The sequence below is a fragment of the Solanum dulcamara genome, chromosome 6, assembly GCF_947179165.1.
Source record: "Solanum dulcamara chromosome 6, daSolDulc1.2, whole genome shotgun sequence".
In the NCBI taxonomy this organism is placed as follows: domain Eukaryota; kingdom Viridiplantae; phylum Streptophyta; class Magnoliopsida; order Solanales; family Solanaceae; genus Solanum; species Solanum dulcamara.
Genome location: NC_077242.1, coordinates 18,644,497 through 18,666,054, shown reverse-complemented (window position 1 = coordinate 18,666,054; position 21,558 = coordinate 18,644,497). Strand labels below are relative to the sequence as shown.

General features: G+C 34.5%; 2 protein-coding genes across 7 annotated transcripts; both read right to left on the bottom strand.

The window, feature by feature from the left end:
- Positions 1 to 11,259: 11,259 nt before the first annotated feature.
- On the bottom strand, positions 11,260 to 13,141 carry LOC129892113 (pentatricopeptide repeat-containing protein At4g31070, mitochondrial). The gene has a single exon (XM_055967659.1). The coding sequence runs from the start codon at positions 13,124 to 13,126 to the stop codon at positions 11,333 to 11,335; it is 1,794 nt and encodes a 597-aa protein (XP_055823634.1). The 5' UTR covers positions 13,127 to 13,141; the 3' UTR covers positions 11,260 to 11,332.
- Positions 13,142 to 14,950: 1,809 nt separating this feature from the next.
- LOC129892517 (RNA pseudouridine synthase 3, mitochondrial) lies at positions 14,951 to 20,209 on the bottom strand. Of its 6 annotated transcripts, none has more exons than XM_055968096.1 (10): positions 20,126 to 20,209; positions 18,846 to 19,192; positions 17,420 to 17,482; positions 17,105 to 17,263; positions 16,863 to 16,910; positions 16,692 to 16,772; positions 16,371 to 16,487; positions 16,101 to 16,202; positions 15,862 to 16,020; positions 14,951 to 15,347 (listed from the first exon to the last, which is right to left on the bottom strand). In XM_055968096.1, exons 2-10 carry the CDS (start codon positions 19,170 to 19,172, stop codon positions 14,976 to 14,978), a joined length of 1,428 nt encoding a protein of 475 aa, XP_055824071.1. In that variant the 5' UTR covers positions 19,173 to 19,192; positions 20,126 to 20,209; the 3' UTR covers positions 14,951 to 14,975. The 6 variants fall into 6 exon arrangements, with proteins under 6 accessions (XP_055824071.1, XP_055824073.1, XP_055824070.1 ...); XM_055968098.1 differs by having other exon boundaries at positions 20,122 to 20,176; XM_055968095.1 differs by having other exon boundaries at positions 20,048 to 20,137.
- Positions 20,210 to 21,558: the final 1,349 nt, after the last annotated feature.

Below are 21,558 nucleotides of genomic sequence, written 5' to 3'. Positions count from 1 at the left end.
ATATGAAGAAATACATAGCTGAATATATAGCCAAGTGCTAGAAATGTCAATAGGTAAAGTATGAACACAAAAGACCTGCAGGTTTATTTCAAAGAATGCCCATTTCAGAATGGAAATGGGAGACAATAGCCATGGATTTGATGGTGAGACTTCCCAAGACTTTAGGGAAGTATGACTCTATTTGGGTGGTAGTTGACAGGTTGAAAAAGTCAACACATTTTATTCCGGTTAGAGTGGACTATAATGCACAACAGTTGGTAAGGATTTATGTGAAAGAGATAGTAAGGTTGCACGGGGTGCTCCTCTCTATCATTTCAGATCGCGGCACACAGTTCACTTTTAAATTTTGGGGAAAGATGCATGAAGAGTTGGACACTCCACTCACTTTTAGTACAACTTTCCATCCATAGACAGATGGGCAGTCATAAAGGACTATCCAAGTGTTGGAAGATATGTTGAGGGCATGTGTGATCGACTTTGAAGGACATTGGGACAAGTTCTTGCCTTTGTGTGAGTTATCCTACAACAATAACTACCACTCCAGCATTGAGATGGTACCATTCGAAGCCCTTTATAGAAGGGGGTGCAGATCTCCCATAGGGTGGTTTGAAGCTGGAGAAGTAGAGTCATTGGGGTAGACTTAGTGAGAGATACTCGGGATAAGGTAAGGAGCATCTAAGCTAAGATTCTAATGGCTCAAAATCTTCAAAAAGAGTATGTTTACCGTAAGGTGAGAGATATGACATTCGAGGCTGGTGAGCAAGTGCTTCTAAAAGTGTCACCCATTAAAAGGGTAATGAGGTTTGGTAAGAAGGGCAAACTCAGCCCTCGCTACATTGTCCCTTTTGAAATTCTTGACTGTGTAGGGACAGCGGCGTACAAATTGGACTTAACACCTAGCATGTCTTGAGTACAACTAGTGTTCCATATATCAATTCTAAAAAAGTACCATAGAGATGGGAACTACATTATTAAATGGGACTCAGTGTTGTTAGATAAGGACCTTCAGTATGAGGAAGAACCAATTATAATCCTTGATCATGATGTCCAAAAGTTGAGGAATAAAGAGATCAATAAGGTTAAAGTGCAATGGAAACATCGTTCGGTAGAGGAAGCTACTTGTGAGACTGAGAAGGACAAATGAGACATGTATCCTCAACTGTTCGTCGAAATATGTACTATTACATCTCTACTTTAGCCTTATTTTCCCTAGTTAGTCACTCAGGGATGAGTGATGGATAAATATATATCTATTGTAACGATCTGTTCCCATTATTATGGGTAGGCCAATGGAGAAGGACATTGGGCCAGAAAGCTTCAAGTAGTAACTTTCAAAAAATTTAGCCTAGGCCAGACTTGGAAAAATTCTTAGTCAGGTGAGATCTAGGGTGACCTTGTAAATGGTGGGGGATCGAATATCTAATTTGATTGGGTAAGCTGATAGATCAGATGATACGGGGCATTTACGGCTTCGCAAAATCACATTCAGGCGAGCAAACCTCCCAAAATTGGACTTGGCCTGAAGGATATAATTTAATATACCTTTAAAAGAGGGTGTGTTGTGAAATGGGGGATTGGAGCTCAAGTTCAAAGCTCACTATTTCCTCATATTCCACCAGAGAGGGATTATTCCTGCTAGAGCAGGGCCGCCAGAGCGGGATGGGTCCCACTAAAGTGGGGCAGTCGTGAATTAAAGACGGAAAAAACCCTAAAACAGTTTATTTCATTCCCACTTCGTTCTTGAAGAACCAGAAATGACCTAGGGTGACTTCCTACTAGTTTCCACCCCAATTTGTGCCAAAAGTGAGTAATTTACTCCCTAAACTTGTAAATTGATTCCTAGAAACCATAATCTATGGTGTTTTAGTTTGAAAATTAATGGTGGAAAGTAGCCCTAGAATGAGGGTTAGGATCATGGGTTGGCCTAGGATGAGAATTGTGTTATTTTCATGATAGTTAGGCTATTTTGTTGATCCTCTATATGTATTTACTATTTTTAGACCAAGAACAAGCAGAACGAATCTGGAAAGGGAAAACTCTTGCACTTCAGAATTGTTGAAGCTCGAATTCGAGGTAGGTGATAGTTTTGTTTCCTATTTGTGTTTCATGTACTTGTTAAATTACTTCATGGTATACATATATGTATATGAATAGGGAAACAAGCTAGATTTTATGTGAAATGATCACTTGCTGGCCTGTTTGGTGATGAGCGTATTCTTGGTGAAATAATGATGACTATGGTTGTGAAATTGTGATTGCTTGTATGTTTGGATTGGGTGTCATATTTCAACACATAAATTGGATTGGGTGTCACATTCTAATAGATATTTGGATCGGGTGTCACGTTCTGACACAAACTTTGGATCGAATGTCATGTTCCAACACAAGCTGAGTGTTTGCAGGTCCCATAAGAGGACCCTTATGTGAAGTTATATGATATTGAGGTTGTTTAACTATGATCTTGATGAATACTATGTGAGATGATATTGGTTAATTTATTCTGTATATATATATATATATGTTTATTATGTTGGGTTTTCTTGTCCATGACTAGTTTATTGGCTAGCCGCGTGATCTTACCAGTACACTATTGATTTTGTGTACTGATACTACACTTGCTCTGTCTTTTTTGAGTACAGGGCATATTCAGCCGGCTGCAGAGAGACCTCTTTTAGAGGAGTGACATTTGTTCGAGTTCAAGGGTAAGCTATTTCTTTCAAGCTGTCATTGACTCTCTTATTTTTAGTCCTTCTTCCAGGACTTAGATGTTCAGACAATAGTTTATTTGTTGTAGATTTTCTTTAGGAGTTGCACTCCATTTCTAGACTTGTTAGTTTTATAGTTTTGGTACGATGAGTTTTAGTTCCTAAGATATTTGCGCACGTTAAGTTTATTGACTAGTTTGTTTTTCTGAGTTTATGGGAACTCAGTATTTTTTATTGATTTAATTTTGCTTCCACATCTTTAAATTGTTTATACCTCACCGATATTATTAGATTGGACTGTAAAAATGGTTCTCCCATCGAAGGATTAGTGTGGAAGTCAGTCACGGCTGATCGGGGTTGTGACATTTTTATCATCAAACTGCTTTCCTTAATCTCGCCAAGAAAAAAAAAGATCTTGCCTCCACACAAACCAAGATTCCTACTTTCTCAATTACCTCCAGTCTCATAAAGTCATCTACCATAATTCAACAATCTAAACCAACATAAAAACCTAGCATCTTCCACACATCACTGCTTGTCACTCAAATCAAAACCCAAACTATATAAAAGTCATTGATAAACCCTTAGTAAGTTTATGTAGAACTAGTCCTCATTGCATGGTCATATCTGAATTCAAAGACGAAAATCCATACAACATTCAACTCCGAACCAAGGGTCTATATGAGCTGTCTTAAACCTTCGCTTTCTTAGATTCTTCCCATGATACAAATTTCAAGTACCTTGAACTCTTTACGATACCAAACTCTTATTCCTTTCGCTAACTTGTTTACCAATCTTATCCTTTGACCAACAACCCATGATATTTTACCTCATCCTCTAAATCGAAATTTTAAGTGAAACTCTCCCTTAGGTCCTTTAACAATAAAAAATAACCAAATTTATGAACCAAGCCATGCACAATTCCTTCTAAATGCTCAATATCTGATGCGATCAATCATTTCTTACCTTATCAATCCATACCTTGACAAAACATACTACCACGAACGTAGAATCACAATGAAAAACTTGAATTATGATTTCAATCATGCCACCTAATTCCCTTATCTATCAACATTAGCTCATACCTTAAAAATATTTTGTGAATTCACGTATCTTAGTTTATCATTGATCATCTCTCCATTGACCTTACTATATCCTTCGTTAAAAATTCAATTATACCAGTTACCAAACTCGAAACCACAAAAGAACTTATCACCACACTCGAGTCAAATGCTTGTAGACTTCTTTCTCAAATCTTATCCAACAGTTTTAACCCATATAAATGACACGTAACAGTATCATCATAACCATGGCAAAACAGAAGCAACCATGTGTCTCTGAATCCAATTCTCCACTCTCTCTGAAGATACATCTTTGTCCTTGCAATTAGAGTAACTATCCTTGTTCTCTTCTTCTTCCGAAGGTTAAACTACATCCCATTAATTCCTTTCATTAATGACTTTAGTTCCTTTCAATTCTATTCGAGCGGTGTTTCAACACATTCTATAACTTTCTATATGACCACGCTACTCACCAAATAGCAAAAAACCACAACCTTAGATACTCGCAAGTCGTTATTACCATACCGAATCTATTTAACCAAAAATTCTTATCATCTAATTGAATCACAATCACAATCTATCATGAACTCTTGTTACCATCATGCTCAGTATCCTTTGCCATCACCACAAGTCAGCCTTGTCTTTAACATGACACCTCAAACTTAGCTATACCAATCAAATCCAAAGGACTAACCCAATTTTATACGCACGTTCTTACTAAAATCTTCAATTGACTTTATCTAAGTTTACTCGTTGGGACTTCTCTTTCCCCTAATATTGTCGTTCCTGTATCGATCCATTCCCTTGGAATACGATAAAATCACCGATCCTTATTTATAATCTTTATAATACACTCGAAAACCTACACACAATAATCGTATCAAACATCTACCACTAAAATCCTCCATATAAACAATACTTAACCCAAGCATCTGCAGTAATAAACTAGTTGGCTTCTCAATTGCGAATACAATATCGAATCTCATTATACGAGCATGTGATATAGCTAATAACTCCTTAAGTAGTTAGTATTCGCACTTGACAATCGACATATCTATTTTCATATACCAATAGTACCACACCGTGAAAGTCCGTTAGATCCACCACTAGAACACATTACACCTTTCGAGAAGATCATACACAAATGGCCCGCACATTTCTATCCATTGAATAGCTACAAAATATTACCAAATTTGATCTGTTCTGTCTCTAGCCCAAGAGATATGTATTCTTTCGTAGATCAGGTCACTATATGAAGTAACACAATCCATAACTCTAACCAAGTAAGCATAGATACCGTTGTAGTAGTCGTATCATTACCCTCTCTAAAATACACTCAATTTATGAAATTGCAGTAGAGATTCTGACCATAATCCTTTCACAAAGCGACAAAATCTGCTTTTTTGTATTAAAGCAAAGTTGTGTAGCATATTTGGATAAGACACGAAACATGGCCTCATAGGTTGCAACGAACATATTCTCTTGCTTTATATTCAGAAACTCATCTCCCCACTTGTGCTAAAGGTCCGGGGGATATACTTCTCTATGAAGAAGTCAGAAGACGCTGCCCAGCTACCTAACCTTGGCCGCTGATGGGCTTTTTCCTACGACCTCTACCACGATCTCTCGTCACTACCCCTCTCTTTTGGCTACTGCCCTAGTAGCTGGCTCAGGCGTTGCTGTTGCTCTAGTTTTGGACATTTGCGAAAATAGAGTGAAGAAGGTCAAATACCAATTTGTATCACCTAGATACCAATTGGATTCAAGTAATAGCACAAAAGAAAAAAAGAATGGAGTTTTCCTAAGGTCCTATAGCATTTCGAAGAAAAGTAAAGGCGTCCCCGTACCATTCTGCAAGACTCTACTAGACCTGCCTTTTTGTGATGAGATCATTGAACCTAAAGCTTTGATAACAAGTTTGTCACGATCCAAAATGGGCCATGAGTGGCACCCACACTTAGCCTTCTAGGTGAGAGAACCAATAATACAAACCCCAACTTATATTAGTTGTTCAACTTATGAAATACGATAATACTGCGGAAGCTCAAATCTTATTAAAGTAACAAATAAAAATCCACTAGAGTCTATTGCATATCATTTTTCAAAATCTGAAAGTCATCACATCAAGGACATCTAATCTTAACTATCAAGTCTAAGAGTATCAAATACCATAATAGATAAATAAAATAGTTTGTGTCCGAAATTAAGTACATCATGCCATGACTAAAGGAATCCAACACGATCTAGAAGACATAGCTCACCCTCGAATATGACGTGTTGGACACTAGCTAGATCTGAGGGCGAGTCGAAGTCGATGGTACACTCACTGTACTCCACTAGATAAAACAAATAAAAATACAAGTAGGGGTCAGGACATGTACTGAGTAGGTTTCATTAGCCGACTCGAAATAGAAATCAATATGCATAAAGTAATAGTAGGAAATCAACTACAACACTTAATATGTAGTAAATAACAAGATCAAGATCTAGTGACAACATAATTAAACAATTATGTAATCAGTCAACAATATCAAAAGTATACATGAGGACTCGGACCTCCATACCACGATCTTTTGAAAAATGAGTTATTTGAGATTGGGTGGTATTAAGTCATTTAATTTGTTTTCCTTTAATATTATCATATCGGAACATGACACTCGATCCAAAAATATCGTGTCGGCTCGTGACACCCAATTCAAATATATCATGTCAGCTAGTGACACCCGATTCAAATATATTATGTCAGCTCATGATATCCGGTTTAAATATATTGTGTCAACTCATGATATCCGATTCAAATATATTGTGTTGGCTCGTGACACCCGATCCAAATTATCGTGTCGACTCGTGACACCCAATCAAAATATAATTAATTCATCATTCTTTATTATCACTTTTCAATTCATTAATAATTTTTCATCAAACCTTCTTTATTCAGGCATCACTTTTGATAAAGCAAGTTCAAAATTATGGATTTTACGGTCTTGGAATTGCAGACCAATCACAATAATATATCAATCATCCAAATCACAATAATTAAATGCATAGCAAACTTCACAACATTACTCAACGACTATCAATCACTATTAAGAGTCTCTCTATGATATAGAATAAACCACAACATATCTCAATCGAAGAACCGAATCAAGCAAGCTACTTTACCAATGTTTTTCCTTTCTTCAATGCCTCAAAACGTTTCCAATCTATCAAATGTATAATATTCGTAAGTAAATGAGTCCGTAGACACTCATATTACTATATGTCTAGCCTAGACTCAAAAACTCACCTAAATCTATAATTAATTTCCTCAATCTCAAGTTTAGGGTTAAGCCTCAATTTCTTCCAATAATATAAACTAATTATATTCATATAATACAATACACCTATTATTTAATTACTTATTTCAATATATCCAAACTTGAATTATAATATGATAATTAACTGAAAATAATTAGAGGCGAGATAACTATAAAAAAAATAGTGGCGGCGCACCATGCAAATAATTTGCAGAACCACCTTTAATAATGTTCAATTCATAACAATCTTCCAATGATTAGGGGTAATCATTACCCCATGATTGGCATGAAAGCCAATAAAGCCATTTTCCCAAGTTTAACAAAACTTACCCACATTCTAATTGTAATTCTAATACATATACATAATTACAAAAGTAAAGTTTGGTTATTTTCCTCTTACCTGGATGATATGCGACATACTGTTTTCGTAATGCAGCATTTCCCTTGATTTTTATCGGTAGAAGCCCCAATGGTTTGTGGTATGACTAAAAATTATATTAAACTCTATTAACTTATTTTAATAAATAAAGTGGTATAGGGTATTAAATAAATTATCAATTTAGCTCACTAATTAAATTAATTATCTAAAGTTATTCCTCAATTAAATAACTTTATTGAATAATCCAAAATACTCATTAAAAACTACGGAATGAGTTTTTTATGAAATAAAAAGCTCTAATACTCAAAATGACCTAATGGGTCGTCACAATCTAGGAGCAGGTTTTTTTGGTCTTGGCTAGGGATACTTGGTGGTGTCCGGAGCCTGTTCAATTTCATGACAAATGCAAACAAAAATATCAAGTTTAGTCCAATTTAACCCAATTTTGGATAATTATAAAACAAGCATAAAATTAGGACTATGATACATAAATTGTAATCATATCAGTTACATGTCTTTTATATACAAATTTCATACAAAAAAAACTACTATATCTTACCATATTATGCCAATTTCATACCATGTACAGTCCAATAAAAATACAGATAATAGAACTACAAAAATATCATAATTATACAAGTTTAAATGCAGTAATGAAAGACAAATTCATACTAATTTCATTGGAAGTTAATGCCAACACAATTGAAAGTTAATATTATATATAATGACAAATATATAAACAATATAGCTAAATCACACGACTTTCATACTAATTACATGTCGTTTATATATACAATATACACCATTGCATACCACTATGCCAAGTCTATACAAATTCCATGCCACTTTCATGACAAGTCACTTTCCTGCCATTTAGGTTGACAGAGTACAGATTTCAATTCAAAGGTATATGCCAATTTCATTTCACTTTCATGCTATTTCATAGCTGGAGCACATTCCACGTCAAAAAAATACTATATATTTAAAATACAACTGTATAACACACAATAAAAAATGTAGTCTGTAATAACAATAAACAATCTAAAAATATACATAATGTATATCAAAATCATCTCATTTTTGCAAAAAAAAAAAATCAAGACATAAATTATACCAGTTTCATAGTAATTTCATACAACTTTCATAACAGGGGTATGCATAAAAAAAATTAAAAAGAATTTGTTCATAAATATAAATACCTTCACAACATGTTTGACCTTTTTTGATTTGAGGGTTTTGAATCCTTCAATGTTGAACTACTAAGTCTTTTTCTAGAGGGTTTTGAAGAAGGATGACCCTTTTCCACAATCTTTGCCTTTTTTAATTTATTCTCACTTACGAAATCAGAATCAGAATATGAATCTGAAAAATCGGATGAATGAGAATCGGATGAGTGAGACTCCAAAATCTTCCCCTTTCTTTTTTCTCCTTCTCTGTGGTTTCTTCGTTCTTCACTTGTGGTTTCTTCTTTTTGAGTGTACTCTTCTTCCTAGGTGTAATCTTCGGAGGAGTTGGATTCTTCTTCTGAGGAGTTGGATTCACAGAAGAACGTTGAAATCGTGTTGAACACAGATGTTTTGAAATGGATTGGAAACTATTTTGAATGAAGTTGAAGAGAGAAGGTGAAGTAGAAAGAGAAAGAGAAACTAAAAACTACACAATAAAGATAAATATCAGAATGTAATAATCTTTCTCCACATAATTATCTCTTATTAATTATGTTCTAAATAAAGATGTTAAAAAGGAATTAATTTAAACTAATTTTAAATGACTACAGATATGTTAAGACCTGTAAATAAAATGTTATAAATGGTAAATACTTAAAACTATATTTAAAACTTGTAATATTGACTCTTAAATACATATATGATGTAATTTTTTCAAAAACTTATTTAGCAAACAAAGACACACATTGTGAGTTCTGCTGTTGAGCTCTTTTAGATATTATTTTCTTTTTTTTTAATTATTAGTTGTGTTTCAATTTTGCCCTTTTGAAATTTTCTTCAAAATTGTGATTTCATTATCTTGCAAGAAAATAACGAGGTAAAGGTGCAACTCAAAAAAAAATGAATAGTATAAGTTACAAAAGAGGACATATGACAGGGTGCAAAACACAATGGACTCAGACTATTTGAAATAATCTCACAATTATACATGATATTACTGATTAAGATCTATTCAAATCACATAAGTGTTTAAATCTTAATATAAACAAATACACTTTAATATTTAAATCATTCAAATTAGATTTGTGTATCGATTGGTTCCGATCGGTTCGATTTTAAAATTTATAGGTTCGATTTATCAACTATCGATTTATAGATATGTTAAACCATTATAGAATCATAAAAATATTGACTTCTCGATTATCAGTTTAACCATTGTGATTTTACGATTAAAAAAAAAAAATCTCACCTAGGCCTGGCAGATTTTTTTTATGCCTGTCAGATATTTTTTGTTTTAGTTTTGTTTGCGTAGAACTAATAGGTATTTTGTACTTTACTAGATCCTACTCAAAGCCCAATTTTGGCATCTATCTGCTTGGACTCAATATCTAGATTTTGTTGTCCAAGCTGGATGCCACCTAACATCTAATACCAAACGTTTATTCTCAAAGTTGAATTCCAAGTGTGTGAAGGACATTAGTCTATCATGAAACTTAGGCATAGAATTTCAAAAAGGACTAGATTCGTTAGGCAAAGTATTTATCTAAATTAGACTTATTCTAATTTATTATTCGATTTGGACCTTAGGCCCAAAGTATTTACGTATTTACGTTAGTGCCCCGTCTCTTGTTCCTCTTTAATATCTTTAGAGTATATTTTAATTTGATGGTATCAAACAATTTCTTCTTGATACCATGAGAGTATATATATACTTTGATGATATTAAACAGTTTCGCTGAAGCACTGACTCTTCCTTCTTTACACCATCAGAGTATATATATATTTTTATGGTACCAAACGTGAATTTATACCAGTTCCCCCTTTCCTTTGTTCCTCTTTGATACCATCAGAGTATATTATACTCTTATGGTATCAAATAGTTTCTTGTTGATACCATCAGAGTATATATATACTTTGATGGTATCAAGCAGTTCGCTGAAGCACTGGCTTTTCCTTTTTGATACCATCAGAGTATATATATACTCTCATGGTATCAAACGCGTGAGATAGTTAAAAACAGGGGGTATGAAAGTAAAGGAGTAGCCACTTATAAATAGTTTCCCTTTTTGGGTTATAAATATTATTTTCCCATTCAAAAATGCATTTTTATATTGAGAACCAAACCAGTAGTATGCTAGACTATGGAATTAATCAAACATGATGAAAGGGCATGGGTTCTTCTCACAACAAAGTTATTGTTTTGATTTCGATTTGAGAGACCCGTGTAGAGCCACAAAGTCATCATAGTCTGGAAACTTTGGATGGAGATATCCTTCTGGACTCAACCTATTAAGTCGAAAGGACTTCACTCAAAGGTGCCCTCTAGGAACAAGTTAGCTCCGTGGACTTACTTATTCCGAGATTAAAAAAGCTATATTTCTCAATACCCGTGGTTTCTTGAGATGTTCAAGGCTTACTTCAAACGTTAAGCAGAGCATGGAATTATCCTTTGCTACTTTCTTGTAAAACTTGAACCAACTCAATCACTTTCATGGGACTGCAGACATGTAACATCTCTAGGGTGCATCAATCTTGAATAATGATTAGTTTTTGAAGATTGAAACTAATTTATCCAACAATAAACTTTCTGATCTAACAGTCACTATTTACCTCTTCTCTTTCGGTAGATGCAATTCTGACATATGTGTCATGTTCATATCACTAGATTATGTCATTTCTCAATATGGTTGATCTTAGATTTATGTGCACAGAAGGATTACAAAATCTATTCATCTAGATCGATTCTGCTGAACGCATAGCTTTTTCTCAGTTTTCTTTCTTTCATGTCTCGCCTTACATCTTCTACACCAGGCCAGTTTTCAGATTCAGCATATACCAAGCTTAACAAAGCATAATTAGCAGCATTTTCAGGTTCAGATTTGGCGAGTCTATGAGCCAAACGCTCTGCAACTTCCAGTCTTCCATGTAATTTACAAGAAGAAATCAGGGAGCTCCAAATTCTGTTGGTAGGTTTCATAGGCATTCTGCTAATGACCTCACTGGCATCTTCTAGCTTACCTGCCCTTCCCAGGAGATCAATGTAGCAAGCATAGAGCTCCACGGTAATTGAGAAATTTATATCTTTTGAAGCTTCATCAAAGAGCTTCTTTCCCTCCTCAAAAAGACTGCAGTGATTACATGCTGATAGAATTGCAAGTAATCCAATGGAATCGGTCATTATCCCGTTCTCTTTCATTTCATGAAAAAGTTCCAACACCTTATCTCCAGAACCATGAGTCCCATAAGCACTGATTAAGGCACTCCATGATGCAGCATCTCTTATAGACATCTCTCGGAAAACTTGAGCAGAGTCCTTGATAAAACCACATTTTGAGTACATGTTTATGAGGGAGTTACCAATGAACAAATGTGAACTAAAACCACTTCTAAAAGCATAGCCATGCATTCCTCGCCCATGGCATACTGATAATAGATTAGTACAAGCAGAAATGAGTGCTAATAAAGTAACATCATTTGGTTGAATTTCACTCAGCAGCATCTCATTGAAAAGCTTTATGGCTTCTTGACAACTAGATTTATTTCGAGTATAGCTCGTTATGAGAGCAGTCCACATTACCACATCTTTTTTAATTGACCGATCGAATACATTCTTTATTGCCTGCAATGCTTCCCCACATCCAGAATACATGTGTACAATAGCAGATGAAAATTTAGTATCCGAGTCAAACCCATGGCGAAATGCATATCCATGAATCTCTTTTCCATACTTCAACTCAGCACAAGCTGGTAATATACTAGTCAATGTAACTCTATTTGGTTTAACATTTTCCACCTGCATTGAACGAAATAATTCAAGCGCTCTGGCATACAACTCCTCAGCTATGCATCCAGATATCATGGCAGTCCAGGAGACTTCATTTTTCACTTCCATTCTCTGAAAAACATGGAAAGCCAAATCTGGCTCACGACATTTCCAATAAAAGTCTACCAAAGCGGTTGTCAAGAAAATCGAAGTTTCTATTCTTTCATCAACTATCGTAAGACCATGTATAACTCTTCCTAATCTCAAATTCTTGGTTTGAACACAAGCAGATAGAATGCTAGCGATTAACTCAGGTTTTAGCACAAAACCCTGTACATTATACATCTCCTTAAACAACTCCAATGATTCTAACAAATAACCATTCAGATAATAACAATTTATCATTGAATTCCACGAGATGATATCTCTTTGTGGCATTGTATCGAACAGTTGGTATGCAGCTTTATTTTCGGAGAATTTTGCATACATTGATATAAGAGAATTAGATATTGTAGATTCCGAAGAATACCCATTTTTGAGGACATAGCAGTGAAGCTGAATGCCCAAGAATTGATCATGAGAACAAGCCTTGATGATTGAAGGAAGAAGGAAGGTAGTACTTGCATGAGAGAAGTGAACTTTTGCATAGTAGAGCTCAAGGGCTTGATCATATTTCCCTTTCACAACCAACTGTTTGATTGTGTTTTGAACTTCTGATGCTAAAGTTGATATGAACCTTGTGATTATCTTTCCCATTTTAATTTTGAAAGAAAGTTTATGCCATCAATATCAATATATATCACATTTAGATATATTATATACATCATCCTCAATTGTTACATGCATGAAGTTTTACAGCTTACTTAGACTAATTCGAATAAATTCAAAAAAAAAAGGTAACATATTTTATGACTACTATGAGCGTTTTCTGGTGAGTAGAAATTTTTATATAGTATAAGCTACTTAGATGTGTATCATACCATCAGTAGCAAGGATACTCACAAGAATACTCTTTTTTGTTGTACTCAAATTTCTTTAAAGGTTGATTTTACCAACCTTCACAATGTTATAGAGGCTAAAGTTTATGTCCTTTTTCGTGTAATTATTGTTTTTGATAAATATACACGTTAAGAGTTGCCTAAACTCCTCTATCAGTTAGATGAACCTTATTTAAAAAAATAAAAGTAACATATTTTAAACGATTAACTTGTCCACTTAATGAATATTTAGAATTATGCGTAAAAAGGTTAAAAATTTAAATAAAAAAATATTTAGTAAAAACATTTCAAACGTTTAATTGAAATAAATTGCAATTTGAATATCATTGTCAACTTCCAAAAATATTGACCTATTAAGCCTAAGTTAATTGTGATCTCCAAATGACTATAGGACAGGTCTCTTGTACATAACGTGATGGAAAAGATAAAGAGTTCACGTTAAGTGTGTGTAAGAAAAATTGAAAAAGTAGATCGATTTTTAGGTGTTAAAGTCAATTTTATAAATAATTAATTGTGTGTCTTGATATAAGTATTGAAATTAATGATAAGCATTTATTTATTTTTATTTTTCACAATAATAAGTAGTTAGTTTGTTTGGTAAAAATATAAAGGATGAATGAAAACGTATAAAATGAAGAGATAATTAAACATTAAGTAATATGAAGTGTATTTTTGAGAGTACAAAAGATATGTAGGGATAAAATCATAAAAAGTTTAATCAAATTTGAAGTGTTTCTAAGTCGTAAAATTATAAGTCAGAGGTGATCAAAATCATAATTTATGTTTATTTGCTCATATTACAGTGTCATTGTTTAGTAAACATTTATGTGATTCTGCTATGACTGTTATGTGCACATTTGATGAATTTATATTTTATTTAATGGATTCATATACTTTTGTGAAACTACACTAAATATATGTTATTGTATTAACCAGTTTGGCATTAGATATAGAGCCTGTTTGGATTGGCTTTAAGTTGGTCAAAATCAACTTAAAGCCCCTTTTTAACTTTTGGACGTGTTTGCCTAATGCTAACTTTAAGCCATAAAATTCTTAAAGTCAGTCAAAACTGAAAAGTTAGGATTTCTAACTTTTTTTTCCCTAGTGCTTAAAGCCATTTTGTTTGACCATGGAAATTACTTTTATATCCCTTATATTTTAACTAAATTCCCAAACTACCCTTTTTATTCTTTTAACCCTAAAATTCAAACACTTATTTTCAACATAAGCACTTTTATCCAAACACTCAACTGCTTATTTATAAAAATAACTTTCAACACTTCAAAGTTCTAAAAGCACTTCATACCTAAAAGTTACTTTTTTTAAGCCCATCCAAACGGGCTCATAGTTATATCACAAGCACATGTTTTTATGTTTGTAATTTGTATTTACTTGAATATTTATCATTTGATTTGATTTGATTTTATGACAGAATAAATCTTTGTTTAAGGCACTTATTTACTTACAATTGAATGAAGAGGAGTACAAATGAAAGTATGTCATGAATTACTACTTTATTTGTTGGATGAGAAACTAAAAATGCTTCAGAATCGTAGACAATTGAAAGAGCATAGCATGGAGAAACAACCAAAGGATTCTTGTTATTTTCATATCAAATAAGAGGACATAAGCTTCCAACTAATTTTCATGTGAGATGGCATTTGGGCTACAAACCGGAGGAGATCTGGTTTTGAGCTATAATCTGAGTGTTTTTTCGTTTTTCGACTGTGAAGCTCAATAAATTTGGCAATATTTGGGAGCACAAGCTCCCTACAATGCAGATGTAACAAAGGGACCTTAGATAAGGCACTTCCTTTCTGAACATCCAAACCTTCCGGCCTCTTTAATCTGTAGGCTTTCCCTGTTGTCGGCTCAACATCTACTCTTGGCATCTGCTTCCATTTGCGATGGACAAACCAACCATACTTGTAGTCGCCCACAATTGGAGTTCCAAGGGCTTCAGCGCAATGAACTCGAAGCTGCAAAGTAACAGAAAACAGAATCATTTTTCCCTATAACAACTAACTAGCAGAAATAAACAAAATATGGCCTTCTCAGTTACAGTTGAGTTGGGCATCCACGACAGAATAGGCATGCACAAGATCTCCAGTAGTAAATCAGCATGTTACTCACACTTAATGCTGTAGTTTGTACTGGGTATCCTCACTAGTTGAGATGCTTATAATAGTGGAAAACACATGCTAGAAATATTATTCATCATAATACTGCTTTATGGAAGCATCTTTCATCAGTTCCTCTTGCTCTCATTTTGGGTTCATCAAGCAAGTTTTTCTACTTGGGCCTACTAATGGTCCTAACTTAGGAACAGCCTTCAGAAAAAGAAAAAAAACTTTATGCATCTCTCCACAACTTAGAAGAACCACTGGTTTTCATAGGGATAACTTAAATATCGATATGCATCTCTCCACAATTTAAAAGATGGAACTGTTTTTACAGGGATCATAACTAGTAAAAGGAAAAGGTTCAAGGAACCTGATGTTTTCTACTTGTATGAGGGCGCAACTCAATCCATGAGCATCCATTAATCGTTGGACCAAGCAGCCGATATTCGGTAACAGCCTCCTCAGAAGCTTCTAATCCCGAGTGTTGAGCCAACATGACTCTCTCAGTTCTTCCATCATCAAGAAGCACCTGCAATCAACAACCAAGCACAACGAACACTCATTCTACTTGACCAAACCCTGCAAACGTAAGCAAGGGAAATGGAAAACCTTTGTAAGTGGTGCAGAGATCACGCCTTCCTTCTCCTTGGGGGAACCTATTACCAACGCCCAATACCTCTGATATGTTGACCCACATGCATCATTCCATCCCTAAATGACAGTCGAGCTTTATGCATCACAAAAATTCTAACTCAACCAGTGAAGTCAAAACAGGCATTCTCACCCACAACAAAATACCAACCCTCTCTCCCTTGAAGAGGGAACGGAAGAAAAGCCAAACGAAAAATGAAGATGGTGCATAGGTTATAGACTAAGTACCTTAGACAGGGACTTGGACTTTTTTGTGTTGCTGAACAACAAATGAAGATGGGAGATACTTTCTTCTGTTCTTCCCATTAAATGAAGGCCACTGCTCTCTCTATCAAAACGATGTACCTTGACAATATATGCAGTAATAACCAAAGCTGAACATAATTCCAAATTAACATCAACCGCTTAAATCTCCAACCCCCACAATTGCCTCTTCACCAGCAAAGTAACTCCTATTTTTTTACTAGACGCCAGGATATCTTCAGAAAACTTAGAAGTAAAGAGATCTTCAATATTTAATTAATAGCACTTACGCTATGCTTAACTTACCAGTCTAGGACCCGTGTCATATTCATAAGATAATGCTGCGGCTGCCAAGGCATCCATGCTGTTATGCACAGGAAGGTTTCCCTGTAATCAGTCTAATAGTCAGAAATGAAGGTAAAAGGCTGAAGAATGTGGTAGTCAATATCGTGCAATAAAGAACACCTAGAAACAAACCTTTACAGGCAGCTTATGGGACTTGTTTAGAACAAGTATGGCGGGGTCCTACAGTTTGAACAATTAATAAGTTACAGGAAACAAGAATAACCTTTGATGCTTAGTTCCACCAAACCATTTCACCAAATGAACTTAAGAAGCAGAAAAAGTAACCACAGTAGCTGTGTAATCTCTAACCACCAGAAATAGTGGGAATCAAATGTAAAATTTGCAGAGAAGAAAACAGATAAACAAACACATACCTTATAAAATACAAGCCTTTGCAAGTATGCTATTTCATCAGCATTAGGATACAAAGTGCCACTAGGTATAACATCATATCGTTTTGAGATTCTTGTTTCAGCAACAGATACGGGCACATGAATTCTTGCACCAACTTCCATGACCTCAGAATGCTTAATCTGTAAATTCACAGTAAAATTGTAAAATAGGGGAATCCATTGGGAGTGTAGCACAGGGTCCAAAAACAAATTGAAGAAGCCCCTTAGCTCTTGATGTTTGTATTTTTTAACATCAAAATGAAGCTTATACTGCTAGACTCATACAAGTATCACTACCTTCCTCAGCAATCTTTTTTGTCCTTCCTTGCTTGTAAATGACTCATTAAACTCTAACTGCACCTGTAAATAAACTAAAAAAAGATAATTGTCGCTGTATTCATTACAACAACTAAAGACAGTATAGCCATTAGACCCTTCAAAGGGTAAGAGATAAAGGTCATATTTTAAACGTAGGAGAAGAGCAGCAAAACAAATGAATATTTAACAGATTTACTCTATCTTATGAAATAAAATATCTCTTCTTGATGTTGTCAGTTGTGGTGATAAAATGATGTACAATCAGACCAGATAATTTAGATACTATTTCTGAACTAACCATCAGCACATATAAACACTATGAACAAGGAAATTGCAAGTTAACATACTATAGGATGATGAATAATATGTCATTGATCAATGTTCAAATGAACTTGTCATTAGTAGGGTAGGGAATTGGGCGGGTTGGGTCAAATTTGGGTGGGTCATAATGGGTCAAGACAACAAATGAATCAAGACCCAACCCAACCCAAATTTGCTAGGGTCAAATCGGGTTGGGTCAAGTAATGGGTTGTAGAACGGGTGAAGACTCAACCCAACCCTATTTTTACTAAGTTTAATTGTTTTATTTGTTCTTTTAAGATATTTGAGTACCTAACAAAAAAAAAATTTAGATAACCGTGAAATTTGTCTGTGGCCTGCCTTTTGGACCAACCATAGCCTTCTAAACTAGGTGGATCATGGGCCCGTCCCTCTACCCTTCTCCACTTAAATACCAAGCTTTGCTTTGCATGGTGTGGGGCTTGAACCAGTGACCTAAGCCACAAATCCTCCACCCTTTGCCACTTGAGCTAGGCCCTGGGGGCAATTTTTTTTCTTTATTATGACTCTATATGACATATCAAATTAAAAAAAAACAGTTTTTAAAAAATATTTTGACAAAATTTCTCATGAGTCAATTTGGGTTACATATCAACCCAATTTTTAATGGGTTGAGCTAATAAATGGCGGGTTATTTTAAACAGGTTGGTTGGATTTGATTTTGCCACTCCTAGTCATTAGTTATCCATAAAACTGATCCTTGTGACTTGCATGTTTAAGTCTCTCTACACAACACTTCATCACAAGCACTATGTTGACATTAAACCTATAGCAATTTGTTTTAATAACGGTGGTGTCCTGTCTAGTTTGCACGCACCTCAACTATTTTATAAACAGGACCTGTGATTTCTAGGTGATTTCTTTCCATCTAGTGTTTAAATCACCTAGTGGTTTGTCTCTATTGGGATTTGAACCCTCACTAGTTGTATCAGGAATCCCTTGGAGAGGAATGTAATTTACTAAACACAGTAAAAAAGAACTACCATGCATTGACTAGGTGGAGATTTTATAGAAGAAACATCAAAATAACTCACATAGGGGAAGGAATAGGCATAAGAATACTTACGAGGCCTTTATTAAAATGGGATTGGATGACCGAGCCTGGTATTTCATCAAAGTAGTATTTGATCCAGCTAATGGCAGTAACATGACAAGATGGTTGCTCAGGACCGGTGGCCACTTTCTTTCCCGGCAAAGGATGACCAGGAAATGGGGGTAAAGACAATAGCTGACTAGGTTTTGCACCCTCCTTTTGACGACCCAAATGTGTGATATTGTTTGACACTCGAATCACATATTGACAACGATTTTCTAGTGCAGAATGGCCCACGGATCTAGAATAGCGCCTGACCAGAAATAGTAAGCAACAACTCACATCTTTGTTCCACCTCATCACATCCTAGACCTTAGCATCTGGATTATAGAAACATTGAGTTAATCCCAGACAAGAAGATGTAGAACCCATCCAAAACAAAGGGATGGTACAAACAGAAACGAGACACACAATTATCATGGTTAAAATACTGAACAGGACAGCCAATTCAATACACAGTAAAGTTGGGGGTAACACCAAGTATTTTAGAAACAATTATACAACTATGCCATATATCTCAGAACACTTTTATGGGAACTAATACACGCTTTTTCCACCTTGCAACTCCATGCCCCAAGAATTTTCCTGGTAAAAGCAGGTCATAGCTATAGTGCATTCCAATTTTCTCTACTTGCTCAACAAGCCAAACGAACAGCACAACGAACAAGAACTATCTTGGTCATTAAAAAAAACGAACAACAACTATCTTATACCCAAGAAAAATGTCAAATACTATATTTGCTACATTCTCTGGTTAATTCACTTTCCCCCAAAAGCTATTTTGACTTAAAAACACTTTTTTTAAAATTTTAAGCCATCACCATCACCATCACAGCTTAGAGCTATTAGGTGTGGGGGGTTTGGCTTGACCCCTACCATGTCTATAATTTCCAATAAAAATTACACAAAACAGAGGGGAGCATGTACCAAACCTCTGGCAAACAATAGATAGTGGAAATTAGGACAGCAAAAAAGGAAAAGGCTACAAAGATATAACCTTTCACCCTATAAGGAAAATACAATATTCAACTAACAAAAAAAATTACATTTGTCATATGTTCATCAAACGAACTTGCTGCGGCTCAACCCTAAAGCCACTAAGGCCCCAAAAAATAAGGGCCTCTAAAGAACCAAAAATCCTCCAAATTCAGTTCGCTCAAATACAAAAAACATACCGAAGATGCGCAAAAGAGAAATAAATTCGACCGATTAAACGAAGAACCAAAAGCACTGAGCAGACAAAACATACATACGTTAAAATGTTAATATTAATTGTGAAGCACCGCCAATAGCACACTTGGAAGAAACCCTAAGTAGAATATAAAAAAATAAATATGCATTTATTGTTATAGGTTGGTGCTAATCTCTTACTAATTATTATGCACATATTTTTGAATTTTTTTTATTGTTATAATTATAATAAAAAATTATGAACAGTTAAATTTATAGTTATTTTTTATTTCTTAATTTGTCTGATTCACTTCAATTTGAATTAACTATATTTTAATATTGACTCTGTACAATTATCTTCAATTTTTTGAGATGTTTCATTAAATATTTCAAATTAAACTAATTAGATTATAAAATAATTAAATTTAAATGTCTTAACTTTGAATATCTTCTAAATGTAACAATCACTATAATATTGGTTATTGTAATTTAAAGTATTACGAAATATTATATAAGAAAAAAATGATACTCTAATTGACATATTTAATGAAATGAAGTCTTAATTTTATTTTAAAACACTTTTAGAATAATTTTGATAATTCATGTAACATTTCATTCTATTAAAAATATTTAAAATTAATAATCAATAAGAGAGATTTAAACATTTGTGTTGTTATGTACATACACTAATTTATATATATTTATTCTTGTCAACTGTCAATTAAAAAAAATAATTATTAAATTATAATATATTATAATATTTTTTTAGAATTTATGAAAATAAAATATATTAAAAAGAATTAAAGAAGCATAACTCACGTTTCTAAATTTTGGCTTTAGGCCACTCATTCTATTGAGTCGCTCTTGCTTCAAAGACTATGGAAGGGGCAGAAGTGAGCATCTCACATTGCTATAGAGAAGCCAACCAAGTGGCTGACTTTCTAGCCAAATTAAGTCAATCCAAACACGCTATATATTATCCCTTCCAACACCCCTTTCACGTCCTATTTTCCCCACCGAGAAAAGCATCAATCCGCACAATGCATGCGGTTAACCTCATTGTAAATATTTCAAAGCAAAGGGCAAATCAAGTAACAGGCTCTAACAGAAAGAAGGAATCCCTGTCATGCAAACACACAAAAGATTTCCAATCTAGGGAAGTTGCAGCATGAACCATAAATCTTGGAGTCTGACCGTTAGAATTACAATTATTGTAATGTTACAATTTTAGGTGAATTACTATTACACAAATTGGGGGTAAGACACAAAATTAATTTTGTTAGACAAGTATGCATTTTAGCACTAGAGCAATGTATTCATGAACGAGAAGCAGAAAAAGGGACGAGGGCTTACTTCAGCGAAGCAATAATTGGAATCCATAGTTGTGGATCTCGATCCAAAGGTTCTTTCTTGATCTAGCTACAAGGATGGGGCAATAGGAAAAGAGAAAATGTGGAAATCTGCTCTTTGGAAGGAAGTGGTGGCTATCAAGCATGATATTTAGAGCCACTGGTGC

What these genes read in the sequence shown, in the direction of transcription:
- LOC129892113 (XM_055967659.1), bottom strand. Translation starts at nt 13,126, where the DNA reads ATGGGAAAGATAATCACAAGGTTCATATCAACTTTAGCATCAGAAGTT.
- LOC129892517 (XM_055968096.1), bottom strand. Translation starts at nt 19,172, where the DNA reads ATGAGGTGGAACAAAGATGTGAGTTGTTGCTTACTATTTCTGGTCAGG. An exon ending in AAAGGCTTGTATTTTATAAG is followed by an intron (nt 16,911 to 17,104) that starts GTATGTGTTTGT and finishes TTCAAACTGTAG; the next exon opens with GACCCCGCCATACTTGTTCT. An exon ending in ATGACACGGGTCCTAGACTG is followed by an intron (nt 16,488 to 16,691) that starts GTAAGTTAAGCA and finishes TATATTGTCAAG; the next exon opens with GTACATCGTTTTGATAGAGA.